Source organism: Hemicordylus capensis, chromosome 6, assembly GCF_027244095.1.
Source record: "Hemicordylus capensis ecotype Gifberg chromosome 6, rHemCap1.1.pri, whole genome shotgun sequence".
NCBI classification, from domain to species: Eukaryota; Metazoa; Chordata; class Lepidosauria; order Squamata; family Cordylidae; genus Hemicordylus; species Hemicordylus capensis.
In genome coordinates, this window is record NC_069662.1 from 146,372,678 (window position 1) to 146,398,646 (window position 25,969).

At 46.4% G+C, this 25,969-nt stretch overlaps 1 protein-coding gene across 7 annotated transcripts in view; it reads left to right on the top strand.

The window, feature by feature from the left end:
- Positions 1–40: 40 nt before the first annotated feature.
- CCDC7 (coiled-coil domain containing 7) overlaps positions 41–25,969 on the top strand; it is a 457,188-nt gene continuing 431,259 nt past the window's right edge. For 5 of the 7 annotated variants that reach the window (XR_008309433.1, XM_053259060.1, XM_053259062.1 and 2 more), the window contains exons 1-4: positions 41–295; positions 3,591–3,652; positions 12,969–13,228; positions 17,366–17,449. Coding sequence is in view for 6 of the 7 variants with exons in the window: in XM_053259060.1 (XP_053115035.1) it covers positions 12,986–13,228; positions 17,366–17,449 (327 nt within the window). In the remaining variant the exon portion in view is untranslated. Of the gene's footprint in view, positions 296–1,356; positions 1,657–3,590; positions 3,653–12,968; positions 13,229–17,365; positions 17,450–25,969 lie in introns of those variants that run through there. The other 2 variants (XM_053259061.1, XM_053259064.1) reach the window with 2 other exon arrangements.

A 25,969-nucleotide genomic window follows, 5' to 3' on the forward strand; every position in this document is an offset into this window, starting at 1 on the left:
CCCCCGCCCCCGGCTTGTGCGCATTAGACAAGCGCGCGGGCCGATATAATTCGAAACCACTGGCAGTTAACGACGTCAGCGGGGGGCTGCTGTGCGCGCGTGTTCTGCGCCGTCGTCTCCCGCCCTCATTCCTTAGCAAGAGAGCAGCAAGACGGCAACAGCGCGGGCTGGAGGAAGGAATGAGCGAGCGAGAGGGAAGGAGGGAGAGAGAGAAGAGCGGGCGAGGGAGATGAAGCGCTGGGGCAGCTGAACAGCCTTTCTGAGAGTCTGCTGAGCATCGAGGGGGAGGGGACAGGTGGGTCTACGGAAGTGAGGGAGAAATCACAGTGCCGGGTGTGCGCGGGGCGGGAGGCGCCTCTGTTTTTGTGGCTTAAAATAAACGGGGCACCGTTAGAAGAGCAGAGCGAGGAGGAGTCACGATGCCTCTCCCACTGGAGAAAGGAGAGGCGCCTCAACCACCAGAAAAACTTCCTCTCAGCCCTGCACCCCACCCGGACGAGTTCGTGGAGATGAGACGGACCTCGTTATCCATAGAGTTTCCCCCATTTATTTCTGTGTATACATCTGGATATCTTCCTCCAGGGAGCTCAGGACAGACTACTTGACACCAGCGCCTGTCCCTGAGGGGGAAACCTAAGGCGCAGATTTTTTTCCTTTATGCTGAGCCAGACGATTCGTCTATCTCAGGATTTGCCTACACTGTTCTCCAGGGTTCCAGAGGGATCTTTTCCCCCAGCCCTGTCAACTGACAATGCCAGAGGTTGAACTGGGATCTTCTGTGTGCAAAGCAGGTGCTCTGTGACTGAGCCCTCCTGTTTTAGCTTCACTACAACTTTGTGAGATAGGTTAGACTGATAAAGATGGTTGTGACTGGACCGAAACCAGCTACCCAGTAAACTTTGTGGCTGAGTGGGGATTTGAACTTGGGTTTCTCCAGTCTAAGCTCAATACTAGCCCTTTTAATTGGTTTGCTTGAAGGATTTATACCCTGCTTTTCAATTACAAATTTCCATTACACCACACCAGCCAGGGGTGTAACTACCATTAGGCAAGGGGAGGCGGCTGCCTGGAGGCCCCCACACCTCGAGGGGCCCCCCAGAGGCAAGTCACATGTGAAGTGAGTGTGTATGTATCAGCGAGGGGCCCATTTTAAAATTTTGTCTCTGGGCCCATTCCAGCCTCGTTACCCCCCTGACACCAGCTTTCATTTTGGTTATTGTAGCCTATGGACCCCTCTCAGCTTTTCCCTGTGGTGTTCTGTGATGCAAAGCATTCACATACACCTCAGACCAGTGGTGATGGAAGGCTTTGGGCACCAAATGCTGCCACATTTCTTTGGGAGTCCTTCTCTCTTTTCTCCCCTTTGCCAGTTGGGGTGATCCTCCTCCCTCTCCTCGTCTGTTGGGGCCTGCTTTGTAGGTGTTGCCCAGGTTACTCCATATCCATCCTATCTCTACTTCGCTCCTTCCAGAAGAAGAAATGGCGGGAAGACATTCTGGGTGCATACAGTACTCTTCTCCTTCCTCTTCCAGGGGGAGGAGGAGAGTGAAGATGGAGGAACTGCTGCAGTGGCACAGCTGCATGTTACAGCAGGACAGAAGATGACAAGATGTGCCAGAGTGGGTGTGGGGGATAGGTTTGATAGCAGAAAGGCAGGTAAGGTGGCAGCTGTGGTGGTGGGCAGTGGTGCTACCAGCCCTTGCATCTGCCATTTGAGGCAATTGCCTTACCTTGGCTCATGGAAGAGTGGGCTATGTCCCAGACACCCACCCTATATATATGAGGTCATACTGTACTGAATGGTAGCCTCACAAACTGGATGACATTCTTACTCCTATTAAGCTTTTTGCTGAACAGCTATCTCTGTGGAGTTTCATAAGGCTATGTTGTAAACCGCCCATAGATGTTAGTGTGGGGCAGTATAAAAATACATTAAATAAATAAATACTTGCCGACCCCGCACAGAGCATCTGTGCGCTCTTTGGGGCGAGCGGTTACCTCTCCCCCCCCCAATCTCCACTTCCAGGCCCAGCTGCCTCTCCTCCCCACTGCCACTTTTGCCCCCCGCTTTCTCCCCCCCTGGGCCTTGCCTCCGCGGCTGGGCTGGGCCCGCCGCTGCCTCTGGCCTCTGTGGCCAGGCCTGCCGCTGTCATGGCGACCAATCCTCCTGGGTGTGCTGGGCGTGGGGACGCACATTCCAAGGCACACCCAGGAGAATTAATATAATAGAGACTGAACAGGATGACCCCGCAGGATGACCATCAAGCAGTCTGTTGTAGGCTTGTTATGTGGTATTCTGTAGTAATCTGTTGTAGTATTCTTCCACAACTCTCTTGGAAGTTATACTCTATCAAAAATTAAGAAATCCCCCTACTTCTTTACCACAGGCAAATCTCTCTTTTGTTCTAAGTTATATAATTAAGTTGGAATGTTGAAATGATGCTGACAGTGACACCTGGAAATTAAACTTTACTGCACCAGTATGTTTTTTTCTTTATGTGGTCAGGAGAATACCTGAAGCAGAGGCAGTTCAGGATGTTTTACTGCAAGAGGAAGAAAATCCAAATGATACCCTTAGAGTTTAAAATATTATACACTAAATAATTGACAATTTGCTGCCCCAATGGTACCCCATTCTATGGCAAGCTGCCTTTCTGTTTCTAGTGATAGGCTTGCCCCAGCTAGTAAGACAAATCTTGTAATGATAAGCCTCACATGATGTCATAAATATCAAAGACCTGCATTTGTAGTATCTCAGAGCTCCAATAATGCACCGTGTGAGTGTACGATGCATTATGGGGATCCTTACTCCCCTCCCTGAGAGCACTGCAGTCTACTAGCCGTGGCTGCTTGCAACCATGGCTGACAGACGATTAAAAAAAAATGTTAAGGGAGCATTTGCTCTCTTAACATCATTTTAGCAGGAGGCTCCACAGGTGGGTTTGCTGCTGTGGTGCTGCCAGGATCAGGCCCGATCCCGGTGATGCACAAGCAAAACCGGGCTGGGCTTCTTTAGCCTAGTTTTGTATGCATGTGCAAATAATCTCTCCCTCTCTCTGTATTAAAGCCTAAAAAAGACACATCACTGAACTATACAATGTATAGTTATACTCTTATATGATATTACTGGTTATGTCATGGAATGCTTCGCTCATCAAAATGTTTTAGCTACCTTTTAATTATCTTTACCATCCAAACTCTCTTTCTGTGTGTCACCATTTCTTGTCTTGTCTGCAAAACTCATATTGCTTGCTAACATTATTCCATCACAAGTTGTTTGGGCAGGTGGAAGGATTTTATTGGGCAAGAAGTTATACATTCTGTGCTGTTCTGCTAAATGCACCCTTTATTCTTTCTATCTTATCTGACACTCGGGCTACTAATTTAGAAGTGGGAAGGAGAGGTTGATGACATCGAACACTGTAGTAGCCTTTGGCAAGTTAGTCCCTTTGGCTTACTAATGACAACATCTTCCTAGCCCTGAAAATAGTTATATAATTTGTAAGGATTGTGATAGAGGCATTACCACATTGTATCTAGGAGGTTTCAGAAAAATATCTTTTTAAATCCAGTTTGCCTTTCCATTTCAGTTTGGGAACAATAAGTCACCTGAGAAGCCACTGAAACACTGAAAAAAGCTCTCCTGATGCAGGTACATTCACTCAAAGGGAATATCTGGGTGCATAAAAATCTACATAATTTGAACAGGGGCTGCTATGGAAGCATATCCACTATATTTTTTTTCAAATGTGCAATCACCTCCAGAATCAAGCTGAGGGGAAGCTAGTTCTGTGTGTTTGAAGCAGAAGCCTGCTTTCAACCGTTTTAGAATTAAGAGTGTATATGGCACCATAGATATTTTAATTCAATGGAGATATCAGAGCAACAGCAAAATATAGAGTTCTGTACATTTCACTTCAGGCTATGTGTTCTTATGTAAGGTAAAGGTAAAGTGTGCCGTCAAGTTGATTTTGACTCCTGGCGCCCAAAGAGCCCTGTGGTTTTCTTTAGTTGAACACAGAAGGGGTTTAGCATTGCCTCCTCCTGCGCAGTATGAGATGATGCTTTTCAGCATCTTCCTATATTGCTGCTGCCTGATATAGTACAAGTGGGGATTCGAACTGGCAACCTTCTGCTTGTTAGTCAAGCATTTCCCCGCTGTGCCATTAGGAATGTGTTTTTATAGTTGTTGTGAAGTGGATGAAAACACATTTGTATTTAAAGGCTGTTGCCAGAAAGACACAATGAGGTCATTAACACAATAAAAAACAAAGTCCAGGTTCAGCTGTAATACAAAACGGGAGGTACCTTTGCCTCCGGTTCTACTTAACAAATGTTCGAACCAGGGGAACTACAGTTTAATTTTTTTTTAATTTATTAAAATAAAAAGAAGTAGCAGAATTACATTATCATCATCTCTTGAACTTCCAGCAGTTACATATGACATATTACCTATGACAGTCCGGGATTCTGCTTCCACCCTTTGCCAACCTTCACCCTCACACCAGATATTATAGAAAGATATAAATAATACGCTAGTCAGCCCTCGATATATATGTATAGATATTAAATCTTGGGTGTGGATGTTAACTCTGTGCTATGTTGTAATTTATAAAAGGTTCCCAAGTTGACACAGGGAACTACAGTTAAAGAAAAAAATGGATCTGTGGTTTCCCTCCCCAAATTTCATTTGTCACATTCGATTACCTCTAAATTTCCTCATCCCAACCTCTGGTTTGCCTGTGCCAGCATTACATTCGAATGCTAGCACCACTGTTAGTCTTCTCCAGGCACCTCCCTCACTCTGGCTGCTATTGGCTGTGTGGGCTGTCCTTCAGGAAAGAAGGAAGCCCACACAGCCAGATCCCCCACCTCTCTGCAGTGTCTCGCTGACTGCAGAGAGACCCTTATCCCCAATATCCGAATGCAGACAGGAGAGGGGGGTGTTATGTCTGAACCGGGTCTAAGGGTATTTACATGAGCAGCCTAACCGATGCTAGGGCAACCCAGCCTGGGTTAAGATGTGTATTTGAAGCACTGGGATCAAGTCCAGTCATGGCGCTGCCCTTGTGCCAAGCCCAAGTTTGTAACCTGGCATTTAGCTGAGGTTAAGCAAAATTGTTGTTCACTTAACCTTGGCTGGTGATTGTCTGGGCGACCGCTGCTGAATTAAACGATTTGCCTCCTGGCCCACCGCCATTTCCAGCAGTAAGTTGAGTGTTTGTGCACTTGTGCCCTGGGACACACTGGGACAGGGATGTGCACAGCACTGTGGGGGAAATTTGAAGGCTGGGGGATTTAACTTTAAGGCACATCAGGTACTTCTGGTGACGTAGGGACTAAAATGCCAATGGGGTGGCAGGGAGATACCCTGCCACCCTGACGGTCCCTTTGAAAATGGAGCGCTGGGGGGGGGAGTGGTGGGAGGAGTAAGTGCACCCTCCCCCACCCTTAAAGTCACCCCCCCCGTCTTCGAAGTGGTAGAACCACTGGTTCCATACACATCTCTATCGTGGGTGGTGGGTGGGAGGAGGAGTACTCCCATTCCTGGCATTTCCCTCCCCTGCACCGCTGCTTGTGTGGGTACGTGGTGTGGCGGAAGGAAGGATGGCAGCTGCTTGTCTGTCGGGGAAGGCAGGCGAGTTTCTGCCTTTCCCCGCAGCCTGCCCTCCCTCCCCAGCAAGGTCATATTTATGACCTTACTGACCATCAATCAATCAACCTTTATTACCGTCAGAGACCAGCATAAAATATATACCATATTTTTCGGACCATAAGACGCACTCCCCCCCCCCCAGTGGGGGAAAAATGAAGGTGCGTCTTATGGTCTGAATGCACCAGCCGCCCCCGGCGCCCCGCCGTGACCGGATTGGGGGCCAAATCCGCCGAAACTACAGCCGCCTGCCCGCCTTCCCTCCCAGCCGCCCGCCCGCCCGCCTTCCCTCTCTCCCAGTCGCCCGCCCGAGTTCCCAGGCGTCCTTTGCGCCCAAAGCCCCAGTTGGGGCCGAGACTTTGCAGAGAGAGGAGCTCTGTTTGCGAGCTCCTCTCTTATTTGAACAATTTATTTGAACAACCTCTCTCTTATGGTGAGGACTCGGGCGGGTGGCTGGGAGGGAGGGAAGGCGGGTGGTCGCCTGGGAGGGAAGGCGGGCGGGCGGGTGGCGGCTGTAGTTTGGGCTGATTCGGCCCGTCATCGGAGTGTGGGGGGTGGCTTTCTTGTGTTGGGCGGTTGGGTGGGTGGTCGGCGGCGGCGGCTGTAGTTTGGGCCGATTCGGCCCGTCATCGGAGTGTGGGGGGTGGCTTTCTTGTGTTGGGCGGTTGGGTGGGTGGTCGGCCGCGGCGGCTGTAGTTTGGCCCGATTCGGCCGGTCATCGGAGTGTGGGGGGTGGCTTTCTTGTTTTGGGCGGTTGGGTGGGTGGTAAAAACTGGGTGCGTGTTATGGTCAGGTGCGTCTTATGGTCCGAAAAATACGGTACATATTAGTACTAAAGGGACCAATAGTAAATACGGGTTGCAAATCATAAAAGGTCTAAAATTAAGAATGATTGCTTTTAAAAGGAAAAGAGCTAAAAATACTATTTCTATTATAATTTGTTTTTAAAAAAACAGATGAGATAAACAAAAGGGGGGGGGGGGCATAAAATATTAATAAAACTGAATATACCAGATTAAAAATTACAAGAAGCAATAAAAGCAATAAAGCAATAAAAGCAAAAAATATAAAAACCATTAGGAACAATAAAAAACAAAGAAAAGGGAGATATGGGCAAATGCGAAGTTATCCAGAGTCACTGGGATCCAATTACAGATAAAAGGGCTCACAGCCCGTCAACCTCCGACGGATGCCAATCGCAGCAGGCTTAGAGTCAGAGAGTAGCAGGAAGCTATAGAATTTGCTTGGACGACCCAGATACTTGTTCAACAATGGGAGGGTGCATGAGGCACAGATGTCTTTATAGAACGAGCAGTATAGCAGGACATGTTCAGTAGTTTTGATCTGTCCCGAGCCACAGGGGCATAGTCGCTCTGCAAAAGGAATCCTTCTATAATGGCCTTTTAGCACTGCTGAGGTGAGGCCATGGCAGTGAGCCAAAGTGAACCACCTTCTATGGTTTGGAGTCTCCAGTTGATTGAGATATGCTGCAAGAGAAGCAGAATATCTGAACCTATCACTGATATAAAATTTAGGAATGCTGCTGAGATCCGTTTGACGCTTAATGTCTGTAATGAGCTCTTGATGGTTGCTTTTGCCTGATCATAGCCCATGTTGAGCAAGGACTGCGGGGAGAGCTGGTCTTGTGGTAGCAGGCATGACTTGTCCCCTTAGCTAAGCAGGGTCTGCCCTGGTAACGTATGAATGGGACAGTAGAAGTATGAGCACTGTAAGAGATTCCCTTCAGGGAATGGAACTGCTCTGGGAAGAGCAGAAGGTTTCAAGGTCCCTCTCTGGCTTCTCCAAGAAAAGGCTGAGAGAGATTCCTGCCTGCAACCTTGGAGAAGCCGCCGCCAGTCTCTGAAGACAATACAGAGCTAGACAGACCAGTGGTCTGACTCAGTATGTGGCAGCTTCCTGTGTTCTTCCTATGTTCCTATTAGATGCCCAGGGTAGCCATTTTGGCCTCAATTGTCTGAATTCAACTAGATTGATAATCGTCTTGTTGGATTAGGGGGGCAAGACCAGTTGGGCAAGAGGATAATCTGAGCCAGTAACAGAGATTGGTCACCCACACCCTAGCATCAGTCTTGATCAAGCCTGTTTCCAGGCACAGTGTGGCATTAGAGACACATTGTGGCACACAGAGCGCTGCCCCCAGTAATTTAGATTGTACACGTTCCAAAGTCGCAATGTTGGGAAAGGGACCCAACTGAGCACCATAGAGGAGCTGAGCAAGTTGCTTAGCTATGAACAGTTTGAGTGCTGTGGGTAAATAGTGGCCTGCTCTTGTCTGCATGAATTGAAGGATAGCAGAGGAGCTTCTCTGAGCATTTAGTGCCACATGTTCTCCATGTGCTTTTCTAGAACTGCCAGAGTGAAAAACTACACCCAGGTACTTAAAATGTGTGACTTGCTCAATCTTATGACCTTAAATCCTCCAAGAGTGTTCCTTGGGTCTCCTGGCAAAGGCCATGATTTTAGTTTTATGGTAGTTAATTTCCAGGCAATCCTCCTTGCAGTGCAGCAACAGGGCCCTCAGTGCTCTTCTAAGCCCAATGGGGGTCCTTGAAAGAATGGCTGCACATCCGCATATAACAGGATGGCAGTGTGTTTCCACTCAAGCTTTGGTGGATGGAAATCAGGATTACTGAGCTGGCCCACCATGGAGTTAATATAAAAATTAAATAGGAGTGGGGCCAGAATGCATCCTTACTTGATGCCTTTCTGAGTTGAAACAGCATTTGTGAGGTGACCTTGAGGCTTACATCTCACCTTGAGAGAAGTGTCTACAGGCAGGCTACGAATAAGAAATAGCAAACGCCAATCAATGGATGAGGCCTCCATCTTCTCCCAAAGTCTGACAAGCGAGATGGAGTCGAATGACCTTACTGTGTTCTACTTGGATTTGGGAGCTGTGTGTAAGCAAGGTAGGAGGAAAACCAGGGTAGAAGTGATGATGTGGAAGCAAGGTAGGAGGAAAATGGTAGCTTTTCTCCTATCTTGCTTCCATACCATCACTTCCACCCAGGATTTCCTCTTAATTTGCTTCCACACAACTGAAAATTGGGAACTCACACAGCTCCCAAACCCGGATAGAACACAATTTTTGATTGTGTGAATTATCTCATTGGGTTCTTATGTCAGTTTTAAGCAGCTAATAATCCAATTATTAAATAATCCAATCTCAGGTGGATCATCCTAATAGGCCCTCCAACCCTGCGAAGGTGGGAAGTGATTGTGAGTCCAACCTTAACCAGATGGTGGTCCGTCCATGACGATGGGGAAATCACAGGAGTCCCCAACCATGGAACACCACCTTGATCGGAGTGAAAGATCAAATCAATGTGACCAGCAATGTGCGTTGGTCCTGAGACAACTTGGGATAGGCCCACAGTTGTCATGGCCGCTATGAACTCCTGAGCCACCCCAGACAAATTGGTCCCAAAATGAACATTGAAGTCCCCCAGCACCACAAGCCTGGGGGACTCCAACATCAAGTCCGAGACCAATTCCATCAGCTCAGTTAGGGACTCTGTTGAGCAGCAGGGCAATCAGTACACCAACAGAAGTCCCAGTCTATCCCTTTCCGCAAACTTAAGTACACACATTTGATATGGTCTGATACTTCCACAGGGATCCTGGTAAGGGAGATGTCATTCTTATAAACCACAGCCTCTCTACCTCCCCGCCCATGGTCCCTCACCCGTTCCTCAACAGAGTACCCTAGAGGGAGAAGCTGGGACCAGACTGAGCCACCAGCCTCCCCCAGCAGGTCTTCGTAATACATACTAGGTTGGCGCCTTCATCCAGAATCAGATAATGGATGGTTTTTGATTTGTTCTGGACAGACCTGGCATTATAGAGGAGCAAGGTAAGGTTCCAAGGATGGTTGGCAGTGCTCCCCAAGGTCAAAGAGCTGACAGGACAGCCGGAAGGGGAAACAGCTATTAGATTTCCAGTTCCCTTTCCCTCTGTAACGGTCCGCTGGCCTGCCAATGTTACTTCTTCTGTTCCCCACTACCACCGCAATTGCCGCCCCATAATCAGTGGACACACCTCCTGTCTCCCCATCTCCAGGTAAGTCCAGACACATTATAAAACATTCTCACCCAGGACTAATTAAAACAGAAGCCACATCACTAAATACCCACCCACATGCAAATTCTTGTCCAGGAAACCTGGCCCTGGCCCTGGCTGTCCCCGAAGTAGCTCCCCCAAAGTGGCGACCCCGCTGGTGGCGGGCCTGCTGCTACTGACAGCACCCTAAATAGCTGTGAGCAGCAAGCTCTAGGCAGATGGGATCCAGGAAACTGCCAAGTCACCCCTTGGGCCCCAGTCCTGCAAAGCCTCACCACAGTACAGCAGTCAGTCCTGGGGGGCAGATGGCAAGTAAGGGGGCAGAAGGAGAAGCAGACAGGCAGGCACCCCGTAGAAGTAGAAGGCAGCTAAAATATACTAAAAGTTCAAGTTGTGCCCTCGAGTCGGTGTCGACTCCTGGTGACCACAGAGCCATGTGGATTTTTCTTTGGTAGAATACAGGAGGGGTTTACCATTGCCTTCTCCTGTGCTGTTTGAGATGATGCCTTTCAGCACCTTCCTATATAACTGCTGCTGGATATAAGTGTTTCCCATATTCTGGGAAACATACCAGCAGGGATTTGAACCAGCAAACTCTTGCTTGCTAGGCAAGTCATTTCCCTGCTGTGCCATTAGGTGGCTTAACATACTAAAGAGTGTGCTGTCAAGTCGGTGTTGACTCCTGACGACCACAGAGCCCTGTGGTTGTCTTTGGTAGAATGCAGGAGGAGTTTACCATTGCCATCAATATGAGATGATGCCTTTCAGCATCTTCCTATATCGCTGCTGCCTGATACAGGTATTTCCCATAGTCTTGGAAGCATTCCAGCGGGGATTTGGACTGGCAACCTTTGGCTTGCTATTCAAGTCATTTTCCTGCTGAGCCATTAGGAGGTGGCTTAACATATACTACAACACAATAAAACAAAAACTACAATGATATAAAAACAGTACTTCTGCTGTATTGACTGGAATAAACTGAACTCAGTATAAAAACAGTTGAGCAAGCAAAAAAAGACAGAGGGAGAGGAGGAAAAGCTACAAACAGGAGTTGATTGTTAGTCGCTTTTGGCTCCTTTGGGATGGAAAGGTGGGTTACAAGCAATAAGTGAAATGAAAAATGAAATGAGAAAGGGGAGTGCATGCCATCAGAAAGGATGAACAACAGCACTTAAGGCATATTGTACTGATAAACCCTTAGCTTGGTATTGCCTGAACTCTATATTTATTGTTTAGCGATAACTAAAATCATATTTTAAACGGCTTTGGCCCTGGGTATTTAACAGAACATCTTCTTTGTTATGAACCCCACCGCCCATTGAGATAATCAGGAGAGGTCTGTCTGCAATTGTCAACGGCTCGTTTAGTGGGTACTCAGAGACAGGCCTTCTCCGCTGCTGCCCCAAGCTTTGGAATGCGCTCCCTGCTGAAATAAGAGCCTCTCCATCTCTAACAACTTTTAAAATGTCTCTAAAGACACATCTATTCACCCAGGCTTTTAACTAAATATTGTTTTAATAGTTTTAACGTTTAAAATGTTTTAAGGTTTGAATTGTTGTAGTGTTTTAACTTTTGCTGTAACATTTATTTTGTTTTAACTGGTGTTTTAATTTTTGTTGTCATTATTTTAACTAATGTTTTAGCTCTTTCTGTCTGTTTGTTTGTTGTAAATTGCCCAGAGACGTTTTGGGAGGTATAAAAATATGTCAAATAAATAAATAAATTGGAATGTTGAAAATGTTATTGCAGGTTACTGCAATACTATAGAATGAATATGCTATGTGCATTCAAAGACTAATTACTATTTTTACTTAAAATAACCACCTTGAGATTGTTTTAATGAAAGGTGGTATAGAAATCTAACAATAAATAAATAAATAAATAAATAAAATTAGTCAAATAATGCATTGAGATCCTTTCTCTTGCTCATGTCATTAAGGCAGTGTATTGGAAAGATATGTGCTGCTGTTGTCATTTGTTAGCAGAATTAGGGACATTTAACAATTTAATTTAATAGAACAAATCCTGGTCCTGTGGTACAAAAGCTATCAAAATTTTTATTATTTACATTTCTATCTCTTCTTCTAAGGAGCTCTGTGCATTGTACATAGGTGGGTGGGGAGGAGAGAAGTATGTAATGGGGCTGACGGCCAGAAGTCTAACAAGCAATTGTTGAGCTCAACTTTCATTGCACAGATAAAAGTTATCTAGTAGGGAGAGGAAATTTACATATGAACTAGCTGAACCTGCACAGATCATCTGAGCACTAAGACTTTGTTGCTCTCCTTGCACCCCACCACAGCCCCTGATTTATTGCTTAGTGTCAGCCACCCACTCTCATATGCCCCCTCCCTGCGACTCGCTCATTCCTTGCTCGCTTGCACATTCGCCCCCGCTCGCTCACTCACCCCTCCCTGCTGCTCGCTCACTTGTGCCCTCCCTTCCACTTGCTCACTCACTCCCTGCTCGCTCTCTCATTCACCCCCTCCTCCCCACACGCTCACTCACCCCTGCCTGCCACTGCTCGGTCACTCACCTCCTCCCCACTGCTCACTCGCCCCTCCACACTGCTCACCCCCTCCCTGCCTCTTGCTCACCTCCTCCCTGCTCATTAGTTTGCCCCCCTCCCCACCTGCTTGCTCACTTGCCCCCTTCCCCACCTCTCACTCACTCGCCCCCTAACCACTCTGCTTCCCTATCTGCATATGGAATCCCCATTGCCCAATCACCATGGTGCTTCTGTTTGTTACCCACAATTAGTAAAGCACTGTGTGGGTGGGGCTTGCCATGCATAACCTTGGTGAGAGAGAGAGAGAGAGAGAGAGAGAGAGAGAGAGAGATGGAACAGTAGGCCCAATCACATAGAGAATTTACAGAGTATGGCAAAAATTGTAAAGCTGGTTGGGCAGCTCATATAACGAGGCTCCAGTTCAGTTCTCAGTTTGAGACCCACTGTAGCTGTTAGTCCTGACATATGTTAGTGCTTCTAGCTGTATTCCTCTTAGGGTTTTTGTTTTTAGACCTATACGGTACTTATACCATAAGTATATCATACTACATCTAGCATAGCTAAATGTAGCTATTTTACACTTTTCTGAGTGTAAAAGCTTAGAAGAGTGTGAATTTCCTAGTGAATGCAGGGCAATTGGATGGGACAATCTCTGATAGATAGATTGATCGATAAATAGAGATAGAGATAGAGATGCTATTATATTTTGTCATCTCTTCTGAAAAGATAACACATCTACCACAATGAAAGCGATGAAAGCAACGACAGAGAGAAAGACCGATCCACTGGTAGACTTCTCATCTCCAGGTGAAAAAAGAAAAAGGAAACTAAAGCCTGGTGAATATGAACCTGATACAATGGTTTTAATACCTGCAGTTCCTCCGGAATCTGTCACACAGTACTCTATAAATCTTCCATCAGCAAATAAAGATACAATGCTAGATGAAATGGATATGCTTAGGAATATCACTTTGCATCTAAATCAGGTAGGATATATTCATTTAAATTTTCCAACTTTCATACTGTTATAATTTTTTAGTACAGCTGTAGATATTTTTCTTATGCGTAGGTTTTCTTTCATGTTTCCAGGCGGTCTTGGAAGAAACTCATTATCTAGACCCATTTCAGACTGGTTTTTGGGTGGGCTATGGGGTGAAGACTGCCTTGGTTGGCCTGATGGATGATCTCCAATTGGGAATTGACAGACGAAGTATGACGCTGTTGGTCCTTTTGGATCTCTCAGCGGCTTTTGATACTATCGACCATAGTATCCTTCTGGAACGTCTGGGGGTGTTGGGGGGTGGGGGGCACTGTTTTACAGTGGTTCCGCTCCTACCTCTCGGACAGATTCTAAATGGTGTCGATTGGAAACTGTTGCTCTTCAAAATCTGAGCTTAAGTATGGTGTCTCTCAAGGCTCCATACTTTCTCCAATGTTCTTTAACATTTACATGAAACCGCTGGGAGAGATCATCAGGGGATTTGGAGCAGGGTGTTATCAGTATGCTGATGACACCCAAATCTACTTCTCCATGTCAACTTCTTCAGGAGATGGCATAACTTCCCTAAATGCTTGCCTGGAAGCAATAATGGGCTAGATGAGGGAGAATAAACTGAAACTGAATCCAGATAAGTCGGAGGTACTTATTGTGTGGGGTCAGAACTCTAGAGATGATTTTGATCTCCCTGTTCTAGATGGGGTCACACTTCCCCAAAAGGAACAGGTTCGCAGTCTGGGAGTACTTCTGGATCCACAGTTCTCCCTGGTTTCTCAGGTTGAAGCGGTGGCCAGGGGTACTTTCTATCAACTTCGGCTGATACGTCAGCTGCGTCCGTTTCTTGAGATAAACGACCTCAAAACAGTGGTACATATGTTGGTAACCTCCAGACTTGACTTCTGCAATGCGCTCTACGTGGGGCTGCCTTTGTACGTGGGGCTGCCTTTGAAGTCTGGAAGCTTCAGTTGGTACAGAACGCGGCGGCCAGGTTGGTCTCTGGGTCATCTCGGAGAGACCACATCACTCCTTTGTTGATAGAGTTACACTGGCTGCCAGTAGGTTTCCGGGCAAAATACAAAGTGCTTGTCATAACTTATAAAGCCCTAATAGGTTTAGGCTCTGGGTATCTAAGAGAACATCTTCTTCATTATGATCCCCACCACCCATTGAGGTCGTCCGGAGAGGTCCATCTCCAGTTGCCGCTGCCTCGGCTGGTGGCCACATGGGGATGGGCTTTCTCGGTTGCTGCCCCGAGACTGTGGAATGCACTCCCTACTGAGATACAATCCTCCCCATCTCTGACAAATTTTAGAAAGCATTTGAAAACCCACCTCTTCACCCAAGCTTTTTCTGTTTGTTTTTTTAAATTTTAAGGTTTTAATTCGTGGCTGATTTTTAAATTGTTAAATTGTTTTAAGTTTTTGTATATATTTTAACTTTTTTTATACTATTGTAAACTGCCCGGAGATGAAAGTTTGGGGCGGTGTACAAATGTAACAAATAAATAAATAAATAAATAAATAAATGGGTGTGGCGGGGGGGTGGCTGATCTGGTGTTCAGTTCCTTTTCAAAGTATTTCTTCTTCAGAAACACTAATGTTGTGAATGGCTGGTGAGAAAACAAAAGAATCTTGGTGTTTTGTGGGGTGGGGTGGTGGCCACTGGTGCTCAGTCCCAGCTTCTTTTCAAATCCCTTCCCTATCAGAAACACAAAGCTGTGGAATGGCTGATGAGAAAACAAGAGTTTCCTTTCCCCCTGAGAAGCAGAAGGGCTTGTGACTTTCTTGGGGGAGTGCTCTTAAAGCTGATAAATGTCCTGTTCTTTTTCTTCAAGCCCTCCTCTGCACAAATTACCACAGGGCTCCATTACCTCCTCCACCCACCTGCTTGTCTGTTAAACTGCATTCTATCACATTGACTAAATTGAGGCCGTTTTGGTAAAACAACAACAACAAAACTCCTTAAGATTTTTTTCTTCTGATTTTTTTTTAATGCTGACATATCTGTGTGTTGCCTTGAGTCTGCCGATACCTCCCACTTGCCTGCAGGCACTTTGGTTTTCCATCCACAAGAGTCCCACATTTCAGCATTTTTGGAAATAGCATATAGACTATTAGGTGAGGCCCATTGTTGATTGGGCAAAGTCATTTTGTGTAGATTACACGGATAGGAACGTGCAAAAAATTAAATATATGTAATAGAACTTTTTATTAATGTGATTGCAAAAGGGAAGTCAAAGAGCAGTTTTTATTGAATTACCATACATAGTAAATTTGAATCATAGTAAATTTGAACCTGAGAAAGATTTTCTGTTTCTTTGAGTGTGATGTCATTTTTGAATTATTGATCTGATTATTGAGTGTTAAAAATCTGTTCAGAACAATAACGGTTAAAATATTTTTATTGTATAAAGAATTTCTTCTAAAAATACGAAAACGGTTTAAAACCATTCACCCGGCATATACTGGAATAAAAAGTAGTGCATATAGCTAATTTAAGTGGCAAGATTGTGTATGCAAAATGTGATACCTGTAGGTATCAAATATGGTATCTGTAGGTATCAAAGTGAAATATGACTTTCTTTTGCACAAACTCAACAAAAAATATAAGACTAGTAGGTGAGGCCCGTTATGGACTGGGCAGAGTCATTTTGCATCAATTATACCTATAGGAAAGTTCAGGAAATTAAATATTTGCCATATAATTTATATTTATGTGCTTGTAAAATAGAAGTAAAAGTACAGTTTAAAATTTGTAGGATTTCAATTGCAAACATTATTCATTTTATTGTATAATAACCATATATGGTAAATTTGAATCATGATAAATTTGAATCTGAGAAAGATCTGCTTTTCTTGGGCATTATGTCATTTTGGAATTACTGAGTATATGCTGAGTAATATGATTGTTGGGTCTTTCCGACGGCTGTGGGGGCCCCTGAGTACGCACCCGGTCAGAGGGCCTAGCAGACGGAGGCAATACAACTCCTGGGTACAGGCAAAGCCAGCTGGGACCTTACACAGTTGCAAGGGAGAGCCAGGACACCCAGGAACCCACAGACTGTGGATGGGCCAGCATGGCCCAAGAGGTTGCTCTTGGTGGTAAAGAGGAGAAGGCAGGGCCATAACATCTGGCAAGACAGGCAACAGCTGAAGGAGGGAGAATGCAGGCAGCTACCTTGGAGAGGGCAGAATGAGGAGAGAGTGGTTGGGATTGCCCTGATTGCAGGGCTTTATTTAAGGCTTGGATAGCCAGGGATGAGAAGGTCTGGAGAGATGGGAGTGATTTGGACCTAAAGACTCCCGCTGAAGAGCAGTCTTACCCTTCTCCCTGACAGCTGGTGGAGGAATAGGGTGACAATTAACCCCCTCACCAGCACTTCTGAGGCTACTTCCACAGCCTATGAACAGGATCAGGGGAAGGGAGGCAGTTGGAGACTGTGATCCCAGGCCAGTGCATGACAGACTCTCTCTCTCTATATATATTTCTTTTAATCATACCTGTTGCTAATCCCATGGATGGCAGCTCTTGTGAGAGTTTGTGAGCGAGCTGCTGGGGAAAAAGTGAATGGGCAAAAATGGATGGATGGGTGAGAGAGTGATGGCAGGGAAAGTAGGATGGGCGAGAGAGAAAGTGAGAAGGTGGTGGTGGTGAAGAAAGTGGCGCCGGGAAAAGCGGTGTGGTGGTGGGGAGAGAATGTAGTGGCGGGGGGTGAGGGAAGTGGCGGTGGTGGGGTGTGTGAAGAAAGTGGTGCCAGGGAAAGCAGGAAGGGGGAGTGGTGGCGGGAATGAAGAAAGCAGTGGCAGGGGTGTATAAAGAAAGTGGTGGCCAGCGGGGGAAGAAAGTGGTGGGGAGGTTTCTGCTGGTGGCTGGAAAAAGCAAAAAAAAGTTGGAGGGAGCAGGGCTGAGAACAAGGGGCTGAGAACTAGAGGCGCAGATGCTCTGTGCCCAGCCCAGCTAGTAATGATTAATTCAGAATACCACTTTGGATACCAGATACGGCTTGATAGCTTTTGGCCACTTGAGAACTTTGGTTGAAAAGTGGTATATAAAGATTGGTAGTAGTATATGAGACCAGTAGGAAATGACTAGTGAGATTATAGACATAATTTGGAATTTTTTGCAGATTGTACACAGAATGGAACATGTCTATGTGAAGGATGATGAAACTGAAGGAGAGGGGGAAGAAGAGGAAGAAGAAACTCCACCTGTATGTTTAGTTAATAATTTTTTTATTCATTCATTCATTCATTCATTCATTCATTCATTCATTCTATTTTTATACCGCCCTTTCCGAAATGGCTCAGGGTGGTTTACAATTAAAAACAGAAACCATTAAAACCAATAACCATTAAAACAGAAATATAAATATGAACACCAATTAAAACACATCTTCTGAGTCGCCACCAAACAAACTGGTGATAATTGGAGACGGACCTCCCCAGATGGCCTTAACATGCGGTGGGGATCATGTAAAAGAAGGCACTAAGATATCTCAGACCCAAGCCGTTTAGGGCTTTAAAGGTAATAACCAGCACTTTGTATTTTGCCTGGAAACATATCGGCAGCTAGTGTAACTGTTCCAAAACAGGCATCTTATGGTCTCTCCAGGTTGCCCCAGAGGCCAATCTGGCTGCCGCATTCTGAACTAACTGAAGTTTCCGGACTAGATAGAAAGCACTCCTAACCATGGCCTCCACGTGAGATACCAGGGTGAGGCCTGGGTCCAGGAGCACTCCCAAGCTCCCAAGCTGCGTACCTGCTCCTTCTGGGAGAGTGTAACCCCATCCAGCACAGGCAGATCTAACTCACACCTCAGATTCTGAACCCCCCCCCAATGAGCACCTCCCTCTTGCTTGGATTCAGCTTCAATTTGTTATCCCTCATCCAGCCCATTACTGCCTGTAGGCAGGCATTTAGAGAATGAGTGCCATTTCCTGAAGATGAAAAGGAGAAGTAGATTTATGTGTCATCAGCATACTGATAACACTCAGCACCAAACCTCCTGATGACCTCACCCAGCGGTTTCATGTAGATGTTAAAAAGCATTGGTGACAGAATGGAGCCCAGCTTCTGTTTTGAGGAGCAACTGTCACCAAGCTCCACCATCTGAAATCTACCTGAGAGATAGGAATGGAACCACTGCAAAGCAGTGCCCCCTATCCCTAACTCCCCCAGGAGATCCAGAAGGATACCATGGTCGATGGTATGGAACGCCGCCGAGAGATCCAGAAGAACCAGCAGAGTCACACTCCCTCTGTTGATTCCCCGGTAAAGGTCATCTATCAGGCTGACCAAGGCTGTCTCAACCCCATAGCCAGCTCTAAATTCAGTTTGAAATGGGTCTAGATAATCAGTTTCCTCCAAGACTGCCTGAAGCTGGTCGGCCACCACACTCTCAATCATCTTGCCCAACCAAGGGAGAGTGGAGATTCGCCAATACTGCTTGAATGGGTCTTATACTGCCATGATATACTGTATGTCAGTTGTAGCCAAGCCTATATTGATGTATAGTCTCATATAAAGTATAATAGACAATGTGATTGCTGCTGTAGAAGAACGGATAATTTCATTGTTCAAGATGTAGAAGTGCATTTTTAGCCTTCTTTCTAGTAGGGTTATAAGATCACCCGGAATTCTGTATGTGTGTCCCCCCGTCCCCATCAACTTCGCAACGCCTGGATCAGTATGAACCAAATTGGGTACAGTTGTAGGGACACATAGGGATACCTCAATGGCGTAGCTTGTGATGATGTCATCCACCCCAATCCAAGATGGTGGTCGTGTGTAGGTGCAAGCCGGCTGATTTGTGGACTGTCTAACCTATTTGAACCAAATTGGGTACAGTTGCAGTGAGTGACACATGGGGACACCTCAGTGGCATAGTTTGTGATGATGTCATCCACACCGATTCAAGATGGTGGATGCATAAACTTTGGAGGAACAGCGTTCCTCTTACAAGCAATCAGAACATAGAGAATGTTGTTAGCCCTGCAGCTATGATCATAAGGGCAAAAATAACCAAGGGCTGTGTAACAAACAATCTGAAAATCAGAACAGCATCTTTGATATTTTGGCTAGTCCACTGCTGAACCAACAACCTACTTCCAATTCTGCCTCACTGGCACCACAAATACCATCTACAATTGCCAAATCCATCAGACTGGCAAGCCATGAACAAGCGTGGCACCACATAACATAACATCCAACCACTGGGTCCTTCAGATTATTTCTGTGGGTTGTGTGGCAGAGTTCAAGACTCTGCCAGGGTTTACAGGCATCAGGTGCATTCCTGCAATGCCCTCATTGATGGAAGAGGTGAAGGATATGCTGGGAAAAGGGGCAATTGCCCTGGTGTGGTGGACATGTGGACGGGATGGCTTGTGGCAATTTAACAGATTTGTCTGTGTTAAAAAGACAAACAACTCAACAATTTTGTATGTATCAACATTCCATACGATAATGTTTTAAGACATACTTCCACTACTATTCCAAGAACAGTGGCTTGCAAACTTAGACCTCAAGGATGCTGACTTTCACATACACATCAGGGAAGATAACTGGACGTATCTGAGGTTTACCATAGGTGACACAGTGTTGTCCATATACAGAGTCTCGCCATTTGGATTGTCAACCATGCCATGAGTTTTCACAAAATGTATGAATGTCATAGTAGCACATCTGAGAAGAAAGGGGATTACAATCTTTCCATAACTAGATGATTGGCTCCTGGTGGCTCAAGAGGCAGAAGAATTACATTCTCAAATGTCCTGTGGCTTAAATCTCCTCCATAAACTGGGGATCCATAAAATTTGAAGGATTGGCAATTGTGTCCATCAGAGTACACATGGCAGCTATATTGGTCATGCACCTGGGCTGGGATGGAAAATCATTGTTTTCACATCCAGATAGCAAATGATTCTTGAAGGGCCTAAGTAATCTGTACCCTCCTTTAAGAGAACCTTTAGATCAGTGGAGCCTATTCCAAGTTCTATCCTCTCTAACTGAAGCCCCATTTAAGCCCATGGCTACAGCCCTGCTTAAACTAGTGACTCTTAAAACTGTATTTCTGATTGCCATTACCACAGCCTGCAGGGTGAGTGAACTGATGGCTTTGTGTGTTGACACACCATTTACCAGATTTTATTCGAAGTGCTAATGCGCATGGACCACACATTTCTTCCAAGATTGTATCAGACTTTCATTTAAACCAATATATAAGGCTTCCAACCTTTTTTAGAGACCAAACAACTCATCTGGAGCTATCTATGCATGCACTAGGTGTGTGAAGGGCACAACTTTATTATCTAAACTGTTCCAAAACATTCTGCTCGACTAAGCGGCTTTTTGTCTCCTATAAAGGAAAATCAAAGGGGTTATTGTGAGCAGGCTGCAACGTCCTCCCTGCAAGGGAGAGAGGGAGCATACAGCCCCTCCAAACGGGCACATGCACACTCGTGACTTCCGGCCACTTCCGGCCGATGGCAGAAACGGGGCGGCAGGGAGGAACGCTGCCGCCCCGAGGGGCTTAAAACAGACAGCGTGCTGGCGGGGGAAATGCGGCGGGAGGGGTGAGTACACCCTCCCCCGCCCTTAAAGCGCTACCCCCGCCGGCACCGAAGACCTTCGTGCACATCCCTAGTTTTCAGTAGCAGTTAAAATCATTTTCTCTCACCAGCAATGAATAGTAGTTAAAATCATTTTCTCTCACTAACAATGAACTCTGTGTGTGTATTATCTCGCAGCTGTTCTTTAGCTAAGATAAAAATTACAGTTTCAGTTTCAAGCGGAGAGAAGGAGAAAAGAGAGCAAAGATCCATGTGTGAGAAAAGCGGGTAATGAGTGAAGAGGAAAGAGCAGAGAAGGGAGGAGGTGCCAATTCTGGCCTCAAGCCGACAATCCAGAGTGAGTGAGTTGAGAACAGAGAAAGGGGAGGAAGGACAGAGAAGAGTGGGCTGAAGTGGGTAAGCTGACTCACTGAAAGCTGACAGGCACAGGCTAAGGAAGAGACAGACTTTTTTGGGAAGCAAAAGGGGGAGAGAAAGAGATCCATAGGACAGTGGGGTGGGGAGCTGGGCAGGGATGTTCGTTTAGAAGATGCTGGGCTGAAGCAATGTCTGCAGATATATTTACCAGATCCTGCAGGCCAACGTCCGGCTGTGAGACTCAGGAATGGAGAGTTTGAGTGCGCAGAGGGGCTTCCACCTGTCCAGGTGGCTTGGCAGAGTAATTGAATATGCAGAAATGGAAGTCCCTCCGATCTTAGAGACCGGAGAAACTTCAGCAACCTGTTAAGCACAAGTTGCCTTCACAGATAGAGGTTACATGCTACTTCTCCGTGTGTGTGTGTGTGTGTGTGTGTTTGTGTGTGTGGCCTTTTATACCTTTTTCCAGGCCTGTGATCCATATCTCATATCAGAAACAGTCCTATCATTTTTCTCTGTGTCTCCAGTTTGATATCAGCAACTCTGGCTTCTCCCCCGACTCTCTTTATCATATTTGGTCAAGGAGCCTGCCATTTTTGGGGTCGTATCTGGCACTTGTTTACTGAATCAGATGGAGCTGATCTGGATAGTGGTTCCAGACATTCATAATGAGTGGGTTCTGCTCCTGCGCAGACAAGCTTTGGCTAGAATTAGTTAGCTCCTCGCGACACCTGTAACCACTGGCTGCACGTGACTGCAGTACCCTCTAATGGTGGTTAGGCATCCCTTTGCTGTGTTTCTTGCTGACCGCCAAAGCGATCAGGCCTTCGGAAACAGTCAGCTCCTCAGATAGCTTGATCTTTACTTTGCGATTTATTCAAAATGACTACTGGCATGGACAACGACTTTGCTTTTGGTTTCCTCAGCCGCCACTGATGGTATTTATAATGCTCTCTGGCAAAAGAAAAAGAAAACAAACAACCCCAATTTAATTTAACACCTGATCTCTCATGAGTAAAAAGAGGGAGAAGGTTAAGGAGAAAACCACCTTCAAAAGGTGCCACGACTGCCGTGGGAAGCTCCCGTCTATGGACAGGCATGAGTTCTGCCTGGGGGAGGCCCATAATGCTTCCAATTGCTCTGTCTGCTCTACGTTCAACAAGCAGACGTTGGAAAACCGGGCAGCCTACTTAAAGGTGTCCCTAATGGAACGGGCCCTTCTCTTGAACTGCCCACTGCAGTCTTCTAGATCCCCCTCGATGTCAAGACCTGCACAACCAACACAGTCTAAAGTCTCGGCTGTGGCGGGTAAGGCTTTGACATTGGCCGCGTCGACATCAGCTGCTACGGCCTCGAAGGGCAAAACGCCATTTAAAAAGTCGGAAGACCTATTGCCGAGCCCAAAGAAGAGGGGCAAGGCTTCAACGCTGGAGCCACTGGCTAAAAAACACAAAGGTCATGAAAAGAAACATCACAGCCATAGTGCAGGGCACACTCCCTCGCCCACTGGGCTGCAGACCTACGAGAGCCCACAGCATCGGGCAATTTCTCTGTCTCTGGCACCGATGCCATGCCATTCTCCCTTGACACCGTGTTCGGGACTAACCTCAATATCGAAAGGGAGCCATGGTCACGCAAGCGCTCTGCATCAAGACTTTTCAACATCTAAAAGGAAGAGGAAACTAACCCCATCGACGCTGACCTCAACATCGATGCTGATGTCAATAGCGGTGTTGGCATTGAAGAAACACAGCACACCTGAAGACATTTCAAATCCTGCAATAGCCATCATCTACGACACTGAGCTGGACATCGAGCTGGACCAGGATGTTGGATGCGACCAGGACTTTGACATTGAAAGCAGCCCTGAGAATGCACAGGACTCTGATATGGCCATGGAGAGACAAGAACAATATGCCACTTGCCTCTCCCACTTGCTATGCTCGGAGGAGAGTATCCCTCTACGGATAACTTTCGGGGTTTCCATGTCCACAGCTTGGAGGCCGAGGCGCAGATGGCCTCAGTACCGAGGACCCTGTAGATCACGGCAAGAACTACTCCTGTAAGGGGCCTGCTGCCTCAGGGTGGTGACTTCTGCACTATCTCCCTCTAGAATATTTCCTCCAAGCAGTGGCTGAGAGAACGGGATCAACCACGTGCACCTGATAAACAGCAGAAAGAGTCCGCTGTGCAGACCTACTCCACAGACACAGCAGAGAACAATTTCACTTCAGGCCAACTTCCCGCCACCAGTGTTACCGCCATGTCAGGGACTTCGTCAGACAGGCACACAAACAAGCCAGACTCCAACTTACATTCCTGCTGCAACTGGTACTCGTGACGACTCGGCACTTGTCTCCTCTTCTGAGGGAGATGACACAGAAAGTTATGCATCAGATACGACTGAGCCTGAGGCTGAGGATCCTGTGCTTCCTGATCCAAGCCCTGAGGTGGCTGCCGTCCATTCCACTTTGCTCACTGAGGAGATGAAGGGCTATTACCAGCAGATTGCAGAAATGCCACAGGACTTAGGATTGGACCTGAAACAAACAAACAGAAAAAACTGACTTATACGATCCACTATATAATATGATGAAAAAAGCTACTGGTTTACAACCAGTCTTACCAATGCTGCCTCACATCTCCAGGGCGGCGAAATTGTCATGGAAAGTACTTGTCATGAGCACGTGGATGGACTCCGAGGAGGAGGTTGAAGAGACGGATGGGATGGCAGCAGAGGTGGGAGGGCAAGGTACAGAACTTGCAGAGGAGAGTGGTACCAGCCCACAGGAGGTTGGAGAAGAGTTAGAGCCTGTCGTAGCAGCTCCTATGGAAAAAGGACAGGCCGGTCTCAGCAGTGGAGAGGCGTCACTCAAAGAGACAGCAGGAGATAAAGGACCACATGCACAGAATGGCTAGACTAACAAGCAAGGCTACTGAGTCAGGGATCCATGATTAACAGCGCATAGTTTCAGCCTATATTAGCCGGCTTTGCCACAGCCACTGTGCTGGTGTCAACGTTGTTCTTACTGAGATACTTGGCTGTGTTCCTGTTTGCTGTGCCTGTGTTTTGACCTTGGACTTTTTTGGACTGTGGATTACGATTTGGACTCTGTTCGACTGACTGGTGATATTATGACCTGGACTGGATTATGGTTTGAAGAAACTGCTTACTGCCTGGCTTTGTTGTTTGACTTCTGCCCCTGTCTGTTTCACTCTCCAGCAGCTGATATTTATAGCTCCAGATAAGTGGGACAGGTTTACGACAGTACTCCAGACTTCAACACCCACCTCTAAGTGCCTAGAGGTGCTTTACCGAATACAGTAGGAGAATAATGAGTACTTGCTATGCCACCCCACGCCAAATTCTTTGGTGATTGACTGCGCCACAATGTCTAAAGGGTGGTGGTGGCACACTACACCTGCGGACAAGGAAGGCCACAAGCTGGATGTGCTGGGCAGATGTACTTATTCGACGGCTTGTCTTTCAATTAAAATTGCCAACTATATAGCTTGCCAAGCCAAATTTACCCACTCATTGTGGGAGAACTTGTATGACCAGCGGACATTGCTGGATCCAGTGGACTTCATAAAGAGGTTTGAGACCACCTTTGTGCGGACAACTACAGCAACTCAACAATAGCTGGCGAGTGCCAAGCATATATCTGGGTCTGAGTTCCACACTTTAACTTCCTCCACAGTTCTGAGAAGGCATGCCTGGCTGAGAGCTACTAACCTGCAGCAAGACATGAAAGACTGTATCGAGACACTGCCCTTCGAAGGTAAAAGTCTTTTCTCTAGAAACACTGATAGTACTATGGTGCAATGGAAGAAGTCGAGAATTACAGCACGCTCTTTCACAAACCAGAGGTGTTTCAGCACCAGATACCAACTGTACCAGCCGTCATAAAGGAGGCAAAACTTTTATCGACAGGCTGACCGGAAAGAGTATAGACGACCATACCAGTGCTACAATAAAAAGCCTTTTCATACTCGGAACAAACCTAATGAGCCAGGACGCAATAAGGCTGCACAACAATCAAAGCAGCAGCTTTGATCTAGAGCAGAGCCGACCTGCAGACCAGAGCACGCTTCTCCACAATGACAACAACAGCAAAAGCAATAAACACCTGAATGAGGAAAACCATCTCCTTGAAGCTAGCCAGGGTTACCAACAAACTGGCAAGCCATGCCCAAGCATGGCACCATATAACATCAGACAGGTGGGTCTTACACATATTCACGACGGGTTATGCCATGGAGTTCACGGAGATCCCTCTTTTCACAGGAGTAAAATTCACTCCCAAAACACCTATATTGAGGGAGGAGGTACAGCAGCTGTTATTGAAAGAAGCCATATCACCAGTGCAGTGGGCTCAGAGCCAGATGGGGTTCTATTCCCAGTACTTTCAGATCCCCAAGCGGGATGGAGGCATACAGCAGATAATGGACTTGCGGTGGCTAAACCAATACATTGAAGTACAAAAATTCCACATTACAATGTTGCAAGCCATCCTTCCGCTACTCTATGAGGAACAATGGATTGCAATGCTCGACCTCAAGGATGCTTACTTCCATGTCGGAATACAGGAGAGTCATTGGAAGTATCTCCGCTTCACTATGGGATTGAAGATTTATCAATACAACGTATTACCCTTCGGACTGGTAACTGCTCCAAGGGTATTCACAAAGTGCATGTCCATCACTGTAGCCTACCTCAGGGTTCAGGGCCTGTCGGTTTATCCCTTTCTGGATGACTGGCTCCTCACGGCCAAGACGGAACAACAATTGCTAGCCCATATAGA